This window comes from Perca fluviatilis, chromosome 7 (genome assembly GCF_010015445.1).
Source record: "Perca fluviatilis chromosome 7, GENO_Pfluv_1.0, whole genome shotgun sequence".
NCBI classification, from domain to species: domain Eukaryota; kingdom Metazoa; phylum Chordata; class Actinopteri; order Perciformes; family Percidae; genus Perca; species Perca fluviatilis.
Window position 1 is genome coordinate 22,965,753 of NC_053118.1, and position 17,096 is coordinate 22,982,848.

At 39.6% G+C, this 17,096-nt stretch overlaps 2 protein-coding genes across 3 annotated transcripts; one reads left to right on the forward strand and one right to left on the reverse strand.

Moving 5' to 3' along the window:
- Positions 1–53: 53 nt before the first annotated feature.
- Positions 54–2,182, reverse strand: rps9 (ribosomal protein S9). Its single transcript, XM_039806400.1, has 5 exons — positions 2,076–2,182; positions 1,428–1,540; positions 1,210–1,332; positions 836–1,022; positions 54–313 (listed from the first exon to the last, which is right to left on the reverse strand). The coding sequence occupies exons 2-5, from the start codon at positions 1,522–1,524 to the stop codon at positions 136–138; spliced, it is 585 nt and encodes a 194-aa protein (XP_039662334.1). The 5' UTR covers positions 1,525–1,540; positions 2,076–2,182; the 3' UTR covers positions 54–135.
- Positions 2,183–2,685: 503 nt separating this feature from the next.
- On the forward strand, positions 2,686–17,027 carry rbfox1l (RNA binding fox-1 homolog 1, like). 2 transcript variants are annotated; one of them, XM_039807055.1, is made up of 12 exons: positions 2,686–3,119; positions 8,300–8,536; positions 11,631–11,810; positions 11,928–11,981; positions 12,076–12,168; positions 12,258–12,327; positions 12,418–12,477; positions 12,570–12,705; positions 13,093–13,132; positions 13,216–13,283; positions 14,050–14,131; positions 14,239–17,027. In XM_039807055.1, the coding sequence occupies exons 1-12, from the start codon at positions 3,033–3,035 to the stop codon at positions 14,281–14,283; spliced, it is 1,152 nt and encodes a 383-aa protein (XP_039662989.1). In that variant the 5' UTR covers positions 2,686–3,032; the 3' UTR covers positions 14,284–17,027. The 2 variants fall into 2 exon arrangements, with proteins under 2 accessions (XP_039662989.1, XP_039662990.1); XM_039807056.1 differs by lacking the exon at positions 2,686–3,119 and adding an exon at positions 6,893–7,006.
- The last annotated feature ends 69 nt before the right edge of the window (positions 17,028–17,096 follow it).

A 17,096-nucleotide genomic window follows, 5' to 3' on the forward strand; every position in this document is an offset into this window, starting at 1 on the left:
GTACTAACTGTAGACAAACATTCTGGGGAGGGAAAAAAACCACAACAATGCAGTTCTCTGGTCAGACCAAACATTTTTATTGAAAATTTTGCCAGAAAGAGAAAGTATCAGAACACCCCCTGGAGGATATACTTCTTAATCCTCCTCCTCATCATCAGCTCCTCCAGCTCCACCCTGGCCCTTCTTGGCGTTCTTTCTCTTGACACGGCCTGGGCGTCCACCACCGTATGGAGACCTCAGGGAGAAGTCGATGTGCTTCTGGCTGTCAAGGCGAACCACAAAGGAGGGGATGTTCACCACCTGCTTGCGCACACTGCAGAGAGACAAAAGACATTCACTTAAAAAAAAGAAAGAAAAAAAAGGGCATTTAAATAGTTAAGTCCCCTTCCAGTTTTTACTTTAAAATGTATTAATCTTAATACATATAGATGGGCTAGTGCCATCAATTTACAGCAGGCTTCATTGACGAGGAATTCTTGACACCACAGAAAATCTGAGTATATAAAGTTAAATCATCAGCCTGAGTATTTACTACATACATCACACACAAGTTTAGAGTGAATACTACAATTGCCCGAGGTGCAATCCCCCATACCTTACCTGACAGCCACAATGGCACAGTCCAAGCCCTGGGTGGCAGTATTGTCTCTGGGCAATGTCTACAAGGTATACGGTTTGGATACCGAATTGACCTTGCTGAAATTTTAAACTGATCTCAGCGGGGAGCGTTACAAGTTGATGGTGCTCTAATGAAAGGAAGCATTGAGTTTCTGATGAGTCTCTCATAAGACTTGTGCCCCTGTATTATTTGTTCCCTAGGGGCCTTAGAGCTTACCGAATGTGCCTCTGGCGGATAAGGACACGGGCATGGTGGATACTCTTGGCAAGTCCAAGCTTGAAGACCTGCGTCTGAAGCCTCCTCTCCAAGAAGTCTTCAACCTTGAGACCCAGGATGTAATCCAGCTTCATCTTACCCTCGTCCAGTACACCGATCCTCACCAGACGCCTGAGCAAAGCATTACCTGGAAAGCCACACAAGAGCCATTTACAATCCCAAACACAGGCACATACAGCACACGTGTGGCCATTTGGGTAAAGGGACAATATTGGCCTCATTGACGAGGAATTCTTGACACCACAGAGCAGTCTGAAAATTGATAATGTAATCATCGGCCAATACACTGCTCTTATTTGAATTATTTTGCATACCTTCAAACAGACGCTTGGGGTCCTTCTCGTCAAGAGTGAGCAGCTCTCTGGCAGCTTTGCGAATCTTGGCCAGGGTGAACTTGACCCTCCACACCTCACGCTTGTTCCTCAGACCATACTCGCCTGGAAAGATGGGACAGTTAACAGTCGAGTTCAGGGCTGTCAAGTCCAAGAGAGGGCAACATAATTACACTGGTAACCATGAAATCACAGCATACCAATGAGTTTCAACTCCTGGTCGAGACGGGACTTCTCGAAGGGACGGCGGGGGGTGACATAGGTCTTGCGACAAACCCAACTCCTGGCAACGGGCATGGCGGCTTAGAAGTGCCTGCAAAACCAGGATATCAGACTTAGGTTAGTCAGTGTAAGCAAATAAATAAAACAGATTGGTAAATATTCACACACACACACACACACACACACACACACACACACACACACACACACACACACACACACACACACACACAACACACACACACACACACACACACACACACACACACACACACACACACACACACACACACCTTCCCAAGCTCTTATAAGCAGAAATCCTAAAGCTAGTCCCATTCACACCAAATAGTCTCAATTGGACACGAGTCAAGTTACAAACCAGCTATTTTTCAACCATACGACTAGGCCGCAGCTGCACCGCACCACGTTGTTCGATGCGACAAGCTAGCGTTAGCTTAGACAAATTAGCAATCCGTAACAAAATAATACGATGGTTATTAACGAGACACATACGCCCTCGGCCATTAAACCACGCTTCCTTTCACTGTTAATCAGTGTTAGTACATTTTAAAGGTCAATACGCTGTGAATGTATGTGATGTTGTAGCATGTAGTTGCACTCCGTACCTGTCTCGCTCAGGCTTGCGTAGTAAAGAGGACGTTAAAGGAAGTTCACGTTGAATTTATAGTGCGGACATACGCACTACATATCCCAACATGCCTCTCTATGCTGGAACGGAAGTGGGAATGTTGGTCTTGTCGCCCCCTGTTGGTCAAACAGAAAAAAAACAGCCGAAAACACTCGTGTATAGCCTTTATATCTTTGGAAAACACTGACGGTACTAGATTCAAATACATGTTTGTGTGTGTGCTCATCACTTGCCTGCAGATATATGTGTATTTTATTTTATTTACCAGATATGTGTGTCAGTGTGTGTATCATATGATTCATGTTGGCTATGCCAAAAGATGATAACAGACTTGCAGCTGTTAGTCTTTATGGTGGAATGTATCACTTTAGGGTACACAAGGAGTTAATTGACTTGCTTTGGATTCAGTGTTTTCTCATACACTGATGTATAGGCTGTTATTGTATAAGTGTGTAACAAGTGGTGAGAAATCTTACATGACAACATGTGTAAGAGTGAGGGTGGTAAGGTGGTAAACTCAGAGAGAAGGACAGGAGTGACTATTTATATAACTCTGAAATGGGACCCTGAGCATGTGTTTCTGTCTGTCAGGCTGCATGATCAACTGATGGACACACAGAGGCTCACTTGCTTTCTCTTTCACTGATCTATATTGTGTCTTTTACGGACAGGACATTGGTTGTTTTGTGGACTTTCTTTGCGTTTTCTTCTTTGCGTTTTCTTCTTTGACTTATCTGCAAGGTTAAATTGAGTCTTAACCTTCTTTCCCCTCACCCTCTTGGATCTTCTGTTTTCTCCTGTTGGGATTTTTTTCCCCCAGCCTAATTGCTTGCTCTTCTGTGTGCATATCAACCCTTCCTTTTCCCCGGCTCTCTTTCTCCTTGTCCTCCCATCTTCCACCGTTCCCTGTCTCCTTGTGCGTGGTGTTTGGGCCATGCTCTCCTCACCCACTGTGATTCTCCAGCCTTATGGACTCCCTGTCTACCCACAGACAACCACATGCTACCCCAGCATAGTTCAGGTAAATGCTCCTTAATTTGCTCTCACATAAATGTTTGTCTTCACAAGCCTGCATCAGCCAATCTCCATTCTGTTGAGTCTTTATAAGGTGACTCAATATTCAGGAGTAAGAAATAAGAAATAAGATATTATATTGTGTCATTATATGAATACAAATTGGAATAAAATCCATAGTTAAATGAGTTTAGGGCTGGAACCAACAACTATTTTCGCTACTGATTAATCTGCTCATCTGCTGAACAATAAATTACCCTTTTTTTCGACTAATTCTTTCAGCTCTAAATGTGTAATCAACCATCAAGACAACATATTCAATGAGGACGAAATCATTTAATTCACCAGAAGAAACCAAAGGGACCTTATTTCCCTGAATTAATTAGTCACATCTTTCATTTATTTTAGTTTAGTGTTGTAATAGTGACTAAATGTGTCACGCACAGAAGAGATTAGAGGAATGAAAAATAAAAGAGGCCTGATGGGAGGTGGGGGAAGAACACTGATTGTGAAAGATCTTATTAATTTAATGGTAAGGACACATTAGAGGTTATCTTTAGTCTACTGGTCTCAGTGATGCCAACAGTGTGTGTGTGTGTGTGTGTGTGTGTGTGTATGTGTGTGTGTGTGTGTGTGTGTGTGTGTGTGTCTAAGTGTCCCTGACATACCATTAATGCCACAATGCATCTGGTATCTCTCTACCTTGTCTCTGTGGTTCACACACCAGCTGTATTTTTAGCCCGCCTCTCTTGAGCAGATAATCACAGGAGGAGATTCTGTCACCTTTCTTGTTTTCTGTACTCAACTCTACTTATAATAGGTATGAAACCTGTCTGTTTAGCTGTTCAAGCATAATATTCACATCTATTTCTTTATTTAAGAAAATATAGAGGGGTACTAACTAAGTTTAAAGAGACGTTGTTTGGAGGTGACTAGAACCAAAAATAGAGTTTCAAGGCCTGAAGAATGAGATACTTTTCCAAAACAACCTAAACTTTGTACTACTATAAAATGTTACATTTTCATAGTTTATATACATCTTGGACTGAGCACAATTTTAGCAGTTATCTGCAGAAATGTCTGCATGATTAAAGCATCTGTTTGAAGAGTGTAGGCTTTGAAATCTGGTCAGGGACTTTTGTCACTCACCCATCTTTACCTTATCTTCATTATCAACTATCTGATAAAAGCCAAACCTATTTTAGAGTGTTATTAAAGGAATTAAGCAGGATGTTGAGATTGAATGGGTGGGAAAGGGATATTTAGTTTAATTTAATAAGCTACGTGTTACAACCATTTGTAACTTGGCCGGCACTAAAAGGCCACATCTGCAGTTTAGTGTCGTCTGCGTGTAAATCCCGTGGCAGCTGTCCCAGCAGGCACCTGGCTCAGAGCCGTTGAACTCTGACCACCAACTGACAGCTGAGGAGGGAGACGAGAGAAAGAAGAAACAAATGTCAAAAAAAGGAGGCAAGGGGGGGGACAGTGTCTGTACGCCTGCTGACACTGTGATACTGAATCAGGCACAGTGGCTGGGGGTTACAGTCTGTGGGAATACAAAGACTGGTAGTGATATCTAACAGATTGTGTTATCTTCCCGCATCTGTCACTTTTTTTATCTGTGAGGACGGTCGAGGCAGTCAGACACTGTTTGTTTCTTGAGATAAGTGGGACACAATACAGACATGAGTTAGCATTTGGACACATGTTCCAGCATGATACTGCTAACACTGGAGAATCCTTCATTATTCTGTACTTTTCAGAATTAGAAATGACAACAACAAATGTAATAGCAGGGTATGTTGGATTTAAAAAAAATTATTTACACTTCCAGTATGTTTTGCCAAATGCTTTTCATCCACACTCAAGAGGTGGCAATGTCAGTCCACCACTTTGGTCCAGAATTAAAGATCTCAACACGTATTAGATGGATTGTTGTGAAATTGTTTACAGACATTCATGTTCTCCAGACTCTGAATGGGAATGTCGCCACAGCCACCAGACACCAGACACCAGACACCAGACACCACAACTACAGTATACTGAGAAATATAGAGAGTTTTCCCTGGCGGTGATAGGCTTAATCAGCATTGTGTGAACTTGTTTTGTAAGGGCTTTAATGTAACGTTCATTAATATATAAAAGTTCCGCACTGTAGCTTTAAATATTATTTGTTGAACTATATAGCCCTTTGTTAGAAAAAATATATATACATTTTATATCACGGACCCCCTCGCAGAATGCCACCGGCCCCAGTTTGAGAATCACTGCTCGAGAGGATGAAGCATACTGACTTTAGTGATCAACTGACTTTTCCTTTAGTGCCACCATGAGGTCAAAATTTATTCTCAATATTTGATTGAGCGGAAGTACGTAGGAAGGCAGAGCCAGGCTATTGATTTGTGACCAAACACCTGAAAAACTAACGACATTCCCACCTGCCTCAGATGTAGCCTACTTTGTGTTTAGTGCTAATAAGTAAATGTTATAATGCTAACACGCTAAACTCAAATGGTTAACATGGTAAACATTGTATCTGCTAAACATCAGCATTTTACCATTACCATTCGTTAGCCCAAAGCACTGCTGTGCCTGACAGTGACTGACAGTCATGGCTCAAAGTATTGTTTACACTGAGAGAGAACCCATACTCTGATTTAATAAATTGACCGAGTGAGGAACAGAAAAGTTCAGTAGAATCAGTTCAGTCCAACCTTTGTGTGATGCAAAAGCTTACCGTTGTCATGTACTTATATGCTGCCAGCTATAGCGACTTAAGTGTGCAGTTTGAAAACTTGGCTCAAGTGTTTGACCCATGTTCAACCATTCGTTCTTTATTGTACTATCTGCATCTTCATATCTCAAATTCTTCACACCTCTTGATACAGAGATATATGAGAGTTTATGAAATGACAGTGGAGAGAGTTTTTGATTATAATAAATCCTTCTAAATCCTAAAGCTGGCTGACAAACCTGTGGCATTTTGCATGTAAGGCAACACGTGGATATAAGTTCTGTTAGGATACAGAGACGCAAGAACTTCTATAATCCTTTAATTAAGTGAAAATATTAATACTGGAGTAGAGAAATGCCCGGTTAAAGGAATAGTTTGACCTATTGGGAAATGTATTGGCGAGATAAAAAAATAGATCAATACCACGTTCATGTGGTATATGCTAGATCGCACCTATTGGATGTGTTGACGTCAACACGGGCATATTGCGCAGGTGTCAACGCGATTCAACAGACGTTTATTTGAAACCTGCTACAACACGACACCGGTACCGTCCGTCATTGCAGCCGGGGTTCTTAGTTGCTGTACTTCCCATATCTTTTAGTATGATGGAATAATACCTTTACTGCCACCAAAGCATTGTTTATAATTATTAAATATTTGAGCATGAAGTCAGAAACATTATTGTTAAAAGAGAAGAAGAGCTGTTTTCCAGCTGAGTAGTAGTAGGTGTAATAGGGATATATTTTATTTAAAAAACGTTGTTGAAAAAGTAACGAAACCATGTTGACCTCTCAATCGTGGTATTTTTAGAGTCGACCTTTAGCATGATATACTGACTTGCAACTGTAGGAGCATTTACATTCATAAATACTTCATCTTTATATGCTGTGTGTGTGTGTGTGTGTGTGTGTGTGTGTGTGTGTGTGCTCTTGAGGGTTTAAATTGAAGACAGTGTGGGTGGGGGGATGAGGTGATTGACAGTTACAGATGACCACAGCTGCATGGTGTGGCCTCCTGGTCTCTTTTGCTCAGGCGATCCTATGATGTGATTGGTGGATGAGTGGAACTTATGGTGTGGAAGGCGGGTGGCCAGCTGGCATTAAAACATGCAGCAGTTGTTAGACAATGCATCAGAAATCGAGGAATGCAGTAAAGGGGTAAGACAATGCTTTTAGCTTCTAAATTTGATAATTTATTTGTATCAAGACTGTATAGGGCTGGTATAGCATAGTTGTTCCCTTCTGTTTCTGTGATATGTGCCTAAGTGTTTCTGACTTAAAGGAGTTAACAGTTTTACAGTGTTATCTGACTGAAATGAGGATTTAGATGTGTCTGAGTCATGGTTTCACTCAAAACTAAACAGAAAAAACACTTATTTTCATCATTCACTGATCTATCTATTATTTATTTCATGAACTGATTGATAATTTATTCTACAATATGTCAGAATATACTGCAAAACTCCTGTCACAATTTCCCTGGTTCTTTTTTCTGACAGTCAAAAGTAAATTTGACTACGATATAAACCAGAGAAATGCAGGAAATCTTCAAATTTGAGAAACTGGAACCGTGGCAGTTTTGCTTGACAAATGACAGAGGGTTAATTATTTATCAAAATTGTTGCCAAATAATTTAAATTAATTGATGAATCAACTAATTGTTTTAGCTCTAGCTGTAAACATAGCAACACCACAGTGCAGAAATGTTACTAAAAGTTCTGCATTCACAGTTTTACTTAAGTGAAAGTAGAAAAGTATCAACATTAGAATATAAAGAACCAAAAATAAAAGTTCTCATTATGGAGAATGGCTAATTTCAGAATCATTTGTTGCTTTATAACTATTGATACATTATTTTGTTCATTGCTTTAATGTTGCAGTTAGTAAAGTTAGGGCTAACATGAATTACTTTATATTCTGCTGGGTAGCTGAATTGCCTTCCAGAGATCAGTAAAGATAGATACGTACAGTAAAGATTTATCTGGTGACAACATTTTAATTACTATTCTGAATCTGCAAATTAACCAGTAACTAAAGTTATAAAGTAAATGTAGTGGGGTAAAAAGTAGAATATTTGCCTCTAAAGTGTAGTGTAGTAGAAAGTAGCAGAAAATCAAAGTAGTACCTCAAAATTGTACTTAAGTACAGAGTAAATGTACTTAGTTTCCACCACTGACAGGGAAGAGATCCTTTTAGTATTTGAACAAACATTTTGGCTTACACAAGCATCTAGAAATTTACAAGCTGGGATTATACATGTTCATTCTGTCATTCTCATACTTTGTAATGACTTGTTTATGCATCATAAACATTCGCAAATCACAACAATTCATTATTGTGAAAGCAGAAGAACATCAACATCTGGTGGTTAGTTTGTTTATGCCTCTGACATCTGATATCTTGTGTGGTATCAAGGGCTGATTTCTTTGCTCCCTCTCTGTCTTCCTGCAGGGAGGCGCCTCTCAGGAGGCCGGCCCCGGCAGCGGCGACCCCACCCTGCCTCAGGTCTACGCCCCTCCTCCCTCCTATCCCCCGCCTGGTCAAGGTCCGCCAACATCTGTAGGCAGACTGCCACCTCTTGATTTTACCAGTGCACACCCCAGCTCAGAGTACCCCGAACATCCCCAACTCAGAGTCTATCAGGGTCCTCAGCTCGACGGGGCAGAGGCTCTGACATCCAGTAACACGGTAAGAACAGTTTGTTTTTCAGTTCACGACAAGAAAAGAATGTCCCAATAAAATCTGATCTTCAGTGAGTTAATGCGACAAGAAGCCCTGCTGCTTCAGGTAGTACATCCATATGTCCTCTCAGGGGAACATGGCCAGATTGAGTTTCCTTCTATATTTAGAGCCTCGCTTCCACTGTTGTGTCCATGTAAGGGAAGGCCACTCTCACCCAAAGTGTGTGTGTGTGTGTGTGTGTGTGGGGGATTTGTTGATGAAAATAAATCCCCACTATTCCGCTTCCCCTGTGTCTTATTTAGCAGGCTATAAAACAGATCACCTTTCAAGATTATGGCTGTGACATTTTGTGATGGTATTGATTGAGTTTACGGTTAAGTGTGTTAAAGGATTTACTGTTTTAACATTGGAGTGACTTTTTATTTAAATGGAAAATGGTATTGTAACATAAAAGAAAGCAGCTGTATGTTAATATAAGAATGTTTTTTTTTAATAAGTAAATTCAACACAGTTTGTCACACTACAAAAAATGCCACTTTTATCTGTAATTCTTATTTTCTTATATAGGTGAAAACCAGTGCAGTAAGATTATTTCAGACTGTTTCCAATAAATAAATAAAAAATTTAATATTTACTAAAAGCATTTTCCTTGATTAAGGTGCAGCGACCTGCATTATCCTTTCTTATTAACCGTGCTAGCGGCAAGGCACTAGGTATGGTAATGTTGGTCTGTTGGTTGGTTCACACATAAATATCTCTACAAACGTCCCTGGAATGCAATGGCATTTTGAAACATGCATGGTCTCCAGGTGAGGTTCACAATTATGGTTTTGAATGAATTATCTTTGCCACTGATATTCAAGGTCCCAAAAATCCTAATGACTTTGGTGATCCTGTGACTTTTCCACTAGCGCCATCATCAGGTCAAAACTTCAGTTCATTCAACACTTCAACACCAAAAAAAACATTTCCATTAGCCTCATCTGTACGTTGTGTTTAGTGCTAATTAGCAAATGTTAATATGCTATCAGGATAAACCAAGATTTAGCATGTTAACATGCTAACGTGGTGAACATGGTAAACATTATACTGTAGCATTGTCATTGTGAGAAGGTTAGCATGCACCACTGTGTAAGTAACAGAGATGCTAGCATTGCTGTAGTTTGGAAAATTCTTTAAAAATATGATTTAAGTTGGAAGCAGGTTGAAATATTCTGTTGGCATGAAGACAATAAGGTTTTTAGGGATCCATTTAGACAGAAATTAGTATTGCTTATATGACATACACTAATCAATTTTCCTTCAGGCATGAACACATCCACAATGATATGGTCAGAAGTTTTTTAGTCTGGTCTGTGTGGCAGGTCAGCTTTGTCCTGCTGCAGCACTTCTCTCTTCCTCCTCTCATAAATGGTGTTTTGTGGCCCCATCTATATATTTTATTACTAGAGCCCCTGACATACTCGGGTCCGTGCTGATTTTCGGGGGAAAGTTGAGACGTCGCCATGGAGGGAGGGGGTCAAAGGGGGAGGCTGACCAGATGACCCCCTTTCCCCTCTGAAATATCGCTCAGGTCCAGAAACACAATTCTGCATCGTGACATGACACCACCACTCAACTCAAACCTCTCTCCCTGTCTCCCCTCCACTGTAGCCTGTCTGGTGTGTGTTTGTGTGTGTATGTGTATGTGTATGTGTGTGTGTGTGTGTGTGTGTGTGTGTGTGTGTGTGTGTGTGTGTGTGTGTGTGTGTGTGTGTGTGTGTGTGTAAGCCACTGTAGTGTAATCCAATGGCCTGTGTGTGTTTATGTGTGTAAAACGCTCCTGTGTGTGAATGTGTCTCTGTCCTTTCTATCCCCAACTTATTAATTATGCCACTTGACAATTGACCTTTAACCCTTGGCAGAAAAGCAGCACCGTGACCCCAGACTGACCCTTGTGGAACGTACAGTTTTGAGCTCTTTGCCTCCCCTCCCCCGCCCATCCATCACCCTCTTCCTTTTCAAGCTTTTTGCGCACCTTCTTTGCCTTGTTTACTTTGGTTTAATTTGACTCTTTACTGCTGCACTGAGGCCTTTTCCACTATCAGCCTCTTGGTATTAGAATGCTAATATACTCAAGTCTTCACTTCTGCATTAGGTTAAGGACTGCCCTTTTTTTCATATCAATAATGTTTTGCTTTTTAATGTATATTTAAAATCATCACTGCTGAAGCTTACTGTGTTTACATTTATTTTTCTCGCAGACCTTTTACTGCAATTTTCTTGTTTGGACTCATTCATTTGTCTTAAAAACATATTTAACTTTTTTTTGCAATGGTTGATGATGCTGGTTGACCAACACATACACGTGCACACACTAGCATCGTGGTGCATTGTGGGATAATGAATGTTTTGGTTTTGGCACATTAGTACTTGAAGTTTTCTGCATGGGGCAATCTTATTTTGTTAAATATTACCATAGTTTTGTATATTACAGATTACTACAACTGCAGATAATTTTAGGACTAAGTTTAAGTCTTTCTTGCTTTCCAGGGGAGCTTAAACTGTATTTACTCTCTTTACCACAGCCTGAGTGAGCATAAGTAGTTTTAGTGTAAGATATATCATCTTCGTTGTTATTGTACAGTGTTTTAGTCTTCATACTGTCCTAAAGGCATGTAGCGCCTCACTAAAATGGAGCCCTTTGGTGCCTCCTCACATTTGCCTGAGAGGGATCACTGGTTGCTGAATGCTCTTTGAACTTTGGTTTGAATCACTTCATGAAAATGATCTTTGCCTAATGCCCTTGTGATGCTTACGCGCCTGGATATATTCTTTACAGAACAGAATTCTCTGAAAGATGTTGCAGAATTGGTTCTCTGAATTGACTTTATGATTTGTTCCCCTTTCTTTCTTTGCTTTTCTACTGATGCCCTCTTCCCGTTTTTTCCTCTCACCTACTCTCATCTCATTTATACTCTTTCTTTTTCCATCTTTTGTTTTCCATCTTTCTGTTTTTGTTTGTTCTTTCACGTCCTCTTCCTTCCCGTCCATTCTTCTTCTATCCACGTGCTTGCTTCTTCTCCTCCTCCTTCTCCTTTTCATACTTTCTCACTGTCAGGAGGATGGCTTGGCCCCTGTGACCTCTGACCCCCAGTCTCTGAGCATGTCCGTGTCATCAGCGGGCGGAGCAGGAAGTGGAAGCGATGAGGAGGGGTCAGGTAAGGCTCAACCGAAACGCCTTCACGTCTCCAACATCCCTTTCCGCTTCAGAGACCCGGACCTTCGCCAGATGTTTGGGGTATGAATTTCTCAATATCACACAGAATTACAATGCATTTGTACAGTTGTTCTCCATATTAATACATGTAATGATCTTTATCTTATTTTTTTTATATTTACTTACTTATTCTGACAGCAATTTGGGAAGATCCTTGATGTAGAAATTATCTTCAATGAGAGGGGGTCCAAGGTGAGCATCACAGAAATATAATAAGTTCTAAAACTGAATTTTTAATGACCAAAAACAGAATATAAACACACAATATGACTGTGTGAACTTGCAGGGCTTTGGGTTCGTCACCTTCGAGAGTGCGGGCGAGGCTGACCGAGCAAGAGAAAAGCTGAATGGGACGATTGTGGAAGGGAGAAAGATTGAGGTGAGGTAGAATTTCCCAAAACTTGTAGGTTTCCACACTAATATTCTGCATATTTATCTTTTATCATCACATGTTCTGTGTCTCCACAGGTTAATAACGCCACTGCAAGAGTAGTTACCAAGAAGCCACAGACGCCTCTAGTGAATAGTGAAATCTCAAGTAAGACATTTGTTTTTGCTCATTTTACTTTGTGTGCTGAGGGATTCTGGGAGATTTCTGTGAAACTTATTGTCATTTATTTCTGTGTAGCTTCTGGATGGAAGATCAACCCCGTCATGGGGGCGATGTACGCACCTGAACTCTATACAGGTAAGTTCCTCCCTGTAACACCAAGCTGTTATTGTTATAAGATAACAAGCATTGTACTATTCACTTTTTCTACTATTTGTTTCTTTCTTTAGTTGCCAGTTTCCCATATCCCGTAGCAACTCCCACATTGGCCTACCGGGGCTCTGCGCTGCGAGGTCGAGGCCGAGCCGTCTACAACACAATTCGCTCTGCTGCAGCCACGCCTACTGCTGTACCCACCTACCCTGGGTTAGACACTCCCTGCGATCCAATACCCATACCTCCATACTATTCACTGTGCCAGAAAGAGATTTAGTATGTCCCAATACACAGTATTTCAAATGCAGTATGCCAAAAATACCAGGATCTCCTACTCCATCCGGTCGAATTTTGTAGTATGCAAGTCAGCATGCTTTATATGAGCAAGAGGGTCAAAGTTCAAGTTATGAAGTGTCCCAATTGTATGCATACTGCATTCAACAGTATGTACTTTGTGAGGGCAGCTGTAGTACATACTAAAAAAGAAAAGTATGCGATTTGGAACTCAGCCTCTGTGTCTAAGTACCAGTACCTGGTCTACATTCACTTTATTCACTGATTTAACATTTTATTATTGTTTTCACTAACTTTTCTCAGGGTGGTATATCAGGATGGACTGTATGGAGCAGAAGTCTATGTAAGTAGCTGCACACGTCTCCTCCATAAAGTCATTTAAAGTGGTGTAGCTATATTCATGTTATTTAATTTGTTTCTGTGCAGGGTGGCTATCCTGCAGCTTACAGAGTGGCTCAATCAGTATCTGCTGCCACAGCAACCTACAGTGATGGGTAGGCAGATCAACACCCCACACAGTCCCCACATGTGTTTCTCATAGCAAGATTACAAATCAGCTTTTACTGCTGGTCTGACAAATTCAAAGGATGCGGAAGTCTTTTCTATATTTTAGGGTTTTATTCTCTAGATCTACATCGATTGAGCCATTATACACCAGAGTGCCTGACAAATTAATTTTTCAACTGCATTGGATTTTTTGAAATCTGTGTATCTGCCTCACTTGCAACATTTACAAACACATCTTTGTCAGGAGTGCATACAATATACTTTATGGATCCCTAAAACCATCAAAGGCAGTTACATTCTATCAGATGAGTCAAAAATATAACTGAATACATCAATAAATAATACAGTTAGTTGAATAGGCTAATTAAAATGAAGTATAAAAAGACATATTAAGCTTTATACTTTAACCCCCAATCAGTTGGTAAAAATAATGTTCCCCTTAATCAGTAGAGTAACTTCAGTGAGGTCATGTCCTTGGTTTTGTGTCTGGAAATTTGTTTTAACGACTAGTTAACTACACATGACAGGTTTTATTAAGGCTAATTCAGATTTTCGTTTAAACTAAATGTCTTTCACTTTGGCCTTTTTTACATAAAAATGAATCAAATAGTGGAAAAGGCCGTTCTAAAGGGAGAACCTACAAAAGATTATTATTAAGCAGCTGAATTAATAAATAAAAAAGGTTAACAAGCCTTTCTAAAATCCTGGCTACTGCCGATGACATTTACATCTGCTTCTGATGTTTTTGAACAGATACGGACGCATTTACACCACAGCTGCGGATCCCTATCACCACTCAGTTGGACCAACAACGACATATGGAGTTGGTACAATGGTGAGTTGAGTCAAAACATACACACAGCCTCTGTTGCAAGCTATCTTGTTACATCCGTGGTTAACGGCAGAACCTGGTCACACCTGGCACACTGCTTTTGTCAACAGGCCAGTTTGTACAGAGGAGGATATAACCGCTTCACCCCGTACTGAGCCACCCACTGGTGGGAAGACATCTCTTTTGAACTCTGGGATTGGCTGATCCACGGACACTGCACAATAGATTGTGAGATCCTTGGAAATGTGGAATGTTTTACTTCCTGCCTCCATCACAACCTCTCCTCGAGAGACTAAACAGACTGAAGTTGTAAATAGTGTAGGACCCATTTACTGTCCATTCTACTGACGAATAGCACCTGGAAGAGGATGTTATGTAATATATAGACTTAAAACCTTTAAAGGATTATTGCTTTCTGAATTTAAAGAGTAGTGATCTTGGCTAACACTACAGAAGTGGGTGAAAAATACTGTGAGAATGAATTTTGTGAATAATATCTGCAAGATTCACGGGTCAAACTGTACAAAACAAAGTTTGTTTAATGACTTATTTTTAATGACTAATTATTTACTAAATCTCTGTTTGAGTGTGTGTGTGTGTGTGTGTGTGTGTGTGTGTGTGTGTGTGTGTGTGTGTGTGTGTGTGTGTGTGTGTGTGTGTGTGTGTGTGAGTGTGGGTGTGTGTGAGTGTGTGTGAGTATATGAGTGAGGTTATGCATCAACACTGTTTAGTTACCCAGTCGACCGAGACAGCTGTGACACTGGTATCATTATTACAAACAACGGAATTAATGTTGGTCTGGATGTAGTTGGAATTTTATTTGTTTTTGTGCCTTTCTAACAATCTACCTCTCATACATTTTTAGCTTTTAATACAGCTGTCATAATTAATCCTGTATCATTTTCTGTGTTTGTGATCTTTGATTCTGCAGAATTTTTTTTTCTTTTCACTTTTCTGTCCATAAATGCTCATTTAACATATTTTCTGTTTCTGGGGCTCTGTACCTCACAACCCAATGAGCCTTTAACTATTGAGGGTTATTTTTCTGAGATTTTTCTGAGATGCTTAAACCCTGTTTTACTTTCACACAGTTATACACATGCACAACTAGGAATTGCAGTAAGAAGCGGTCTTTTGCTGTTGGCTTTGCTGCACAACCTGAGGTTGAAAGGCAGTAGAATATAAATGTTTCAGGCTGCGTCTCTCATCTTTATGCTGCAGATATAACTGCTCACTGTGTAAGAGTTCACATATCCTATTCTGTTCTATTCAAACTCGTCTAATGTTGCCTTATTCCACTCTTTACTGTCATCCTTTCCTGTATTTTCTCTCTCCTTCCTCACTGTTGAATGACTTCTCGACTTGTATTGATCATTTCTTCTCAGCCTACTCTTTGTTTCGTTGCACTCTTTCCTGCTGTGTTTGATGTTTACCTCTAAATAAAACTGGTTTCTCTCTTTTCCTCTTCTGTCCTTTATTGATTCATAACATTTTCCAAGGTTTTGTTTTAACTTACTGTGTCTTTGTTTTTATTTATTTCTATGCTGCTTTGATGCCAAAGAAGACTTGTAATTGATTTGAATTTAATGTAAAAGTAACTTGACTGACTTCATCCCATCACATCACATGTGCCTGGATCATTTCCATCAGGACTTATACAGAAACCCAAGCAGCCTCTTTCCTTCTATTTCTTGCTTGTATTTAACTTGTTTCGCTCTTGTACTCCTTTTCTAATTTCAGTGCTTACTACCTACTTTCTGATCTAATTTTTTTTAGGTTTCATTAAAGGTGCAGTTGTACCAGTATAACACTTGATATAGAATTGAATCTTTCTTTTTAACTTCCGTCTTTTCTCCGTGGGTGATTGTTACCTTTGCTTCTGACTTTCTGTCTTTTTGCATGATGCATAATTCTTCTCTTCTCATTTTCTCTCTCCTGCTCCTGTATACTGTGTAGATCTAGCTTTCTTGTCATTAATTTGGCTGTTTGTTCCTTGCCTGTTAGTGCTTAGTTCTCTGTTCATTCTGAACTAGTTTTGCAGCTCTACTTTTGCTAATTTCTCTTTCATCAGTAGCTCTAGTTCTGTTGTTCTTTATGGTTTATTTTTCATCTTGCGTTGAAACGATTACTCTAACTGGACAGCTATGTCTATTAGGCAATGCCCAGACTATTTTTTAGTAAATTTGCAAACTGTGCACGTGAGATTAATTATACAGCTGTAAACTCTCTAAATATATAGCTTTTTAACGCACATTTAATAATACAATTGTTAACAAACACACATGTACTGGTCTTTTGCAGAACTTTTGACCAAAGTCTTATTAGATTTAATGTGAAAATACCTTTTATAACTTTTATTACTGTATATGGGGCTTAATGAAGACAATCTAGAGGTACATCAAGTAAAAACACTTCATTGTATTTTGAGGCATGTAAAACCAGACTTTCATTAGAGATTTATGCAGGAATGTAGTTCTTTCCTTTGACTTTCTGTATACACCTTTCAACCTTCAAACAATATTTCCTGCTGTTCTTCTTTCCTGTTTAATTTTCATTTTATTAAACTTAATTGCATGAGCTCAATCTTTTGCTGTTCTTTCCTCTTTTTTTTTTAAACCAATCACATGTAATTTTATATATAAATTTCTTTGACTACTGCTGTATTTTCTATCATTTTACCTGTAACATGTTTTTCAACCTATCATGAAACAAACTCTTTTCTTTTCCAACTACTCCATTCCCTTTGACGTCATCTTATACCTCAAATGTGTTGGCCGATATAAACACGTCAAACATAGCTGTATAAGGGAAAACATGGAAGTGAATACCTTCATTGTATCAAGTAACCACTCAAGTCTCTCACTCGACATTTATCCCTCAATAAACTGTTCATACAAAACTTCTCAGTTCTATTTTTTTTTTTTTCTTGCACTTGGTTTTATCCATTTATCTAAATCTATGACTCAAT

Excerpts from the sequence above, each read along its gene's own strand:
- rps9 (XM_039806400.1), bottom strand. The coding sequence starts at position 1,524 with ATGCCCGTTGCCAGGAGTTGGGTTTGTCGCAAGACCTATGTCACCCCC. Across the intron at positions 1,023-1,209 it reads CCCCAAGCGTCTGTTTGAAG|GTAATGCTTTGCTCAGGCGT; the intron begins GTATGCAAAATA and ends GTGGCTTTCCAG. Across the intron at positions 314-835 it reads ATCCGCCAGAGGCACATTCG|TGTGCGCAAGCAGGTGGTGA; the intron begins GTAAGCTCTAAG and ends GTCTCTCTGCAG.
- rbfox1l (XM_039807055.1), top strand. The coding sequence starts at position 3,033 with ATGCTCTCCTCACCCACTGTGATTCTCCAGCCTTATGGACTCCCTGTC. Across the intron at positions 11,982-12,075 it reads TCAATGAGAGGGGGTCCAAG|GGCTTTGGGTTCGTCACCTT; the intron begins GTGAGCATCACA and ends GTGAACTTGCAG. Across the intron at positions 13,133-13,215 it reads TGTATGGAGCAGAAGTCTAT|GGTGGCTATCCTGCAGCTTA; the intron begins GTAAGTAGCTGC and ends GTTTCTGTGCAG.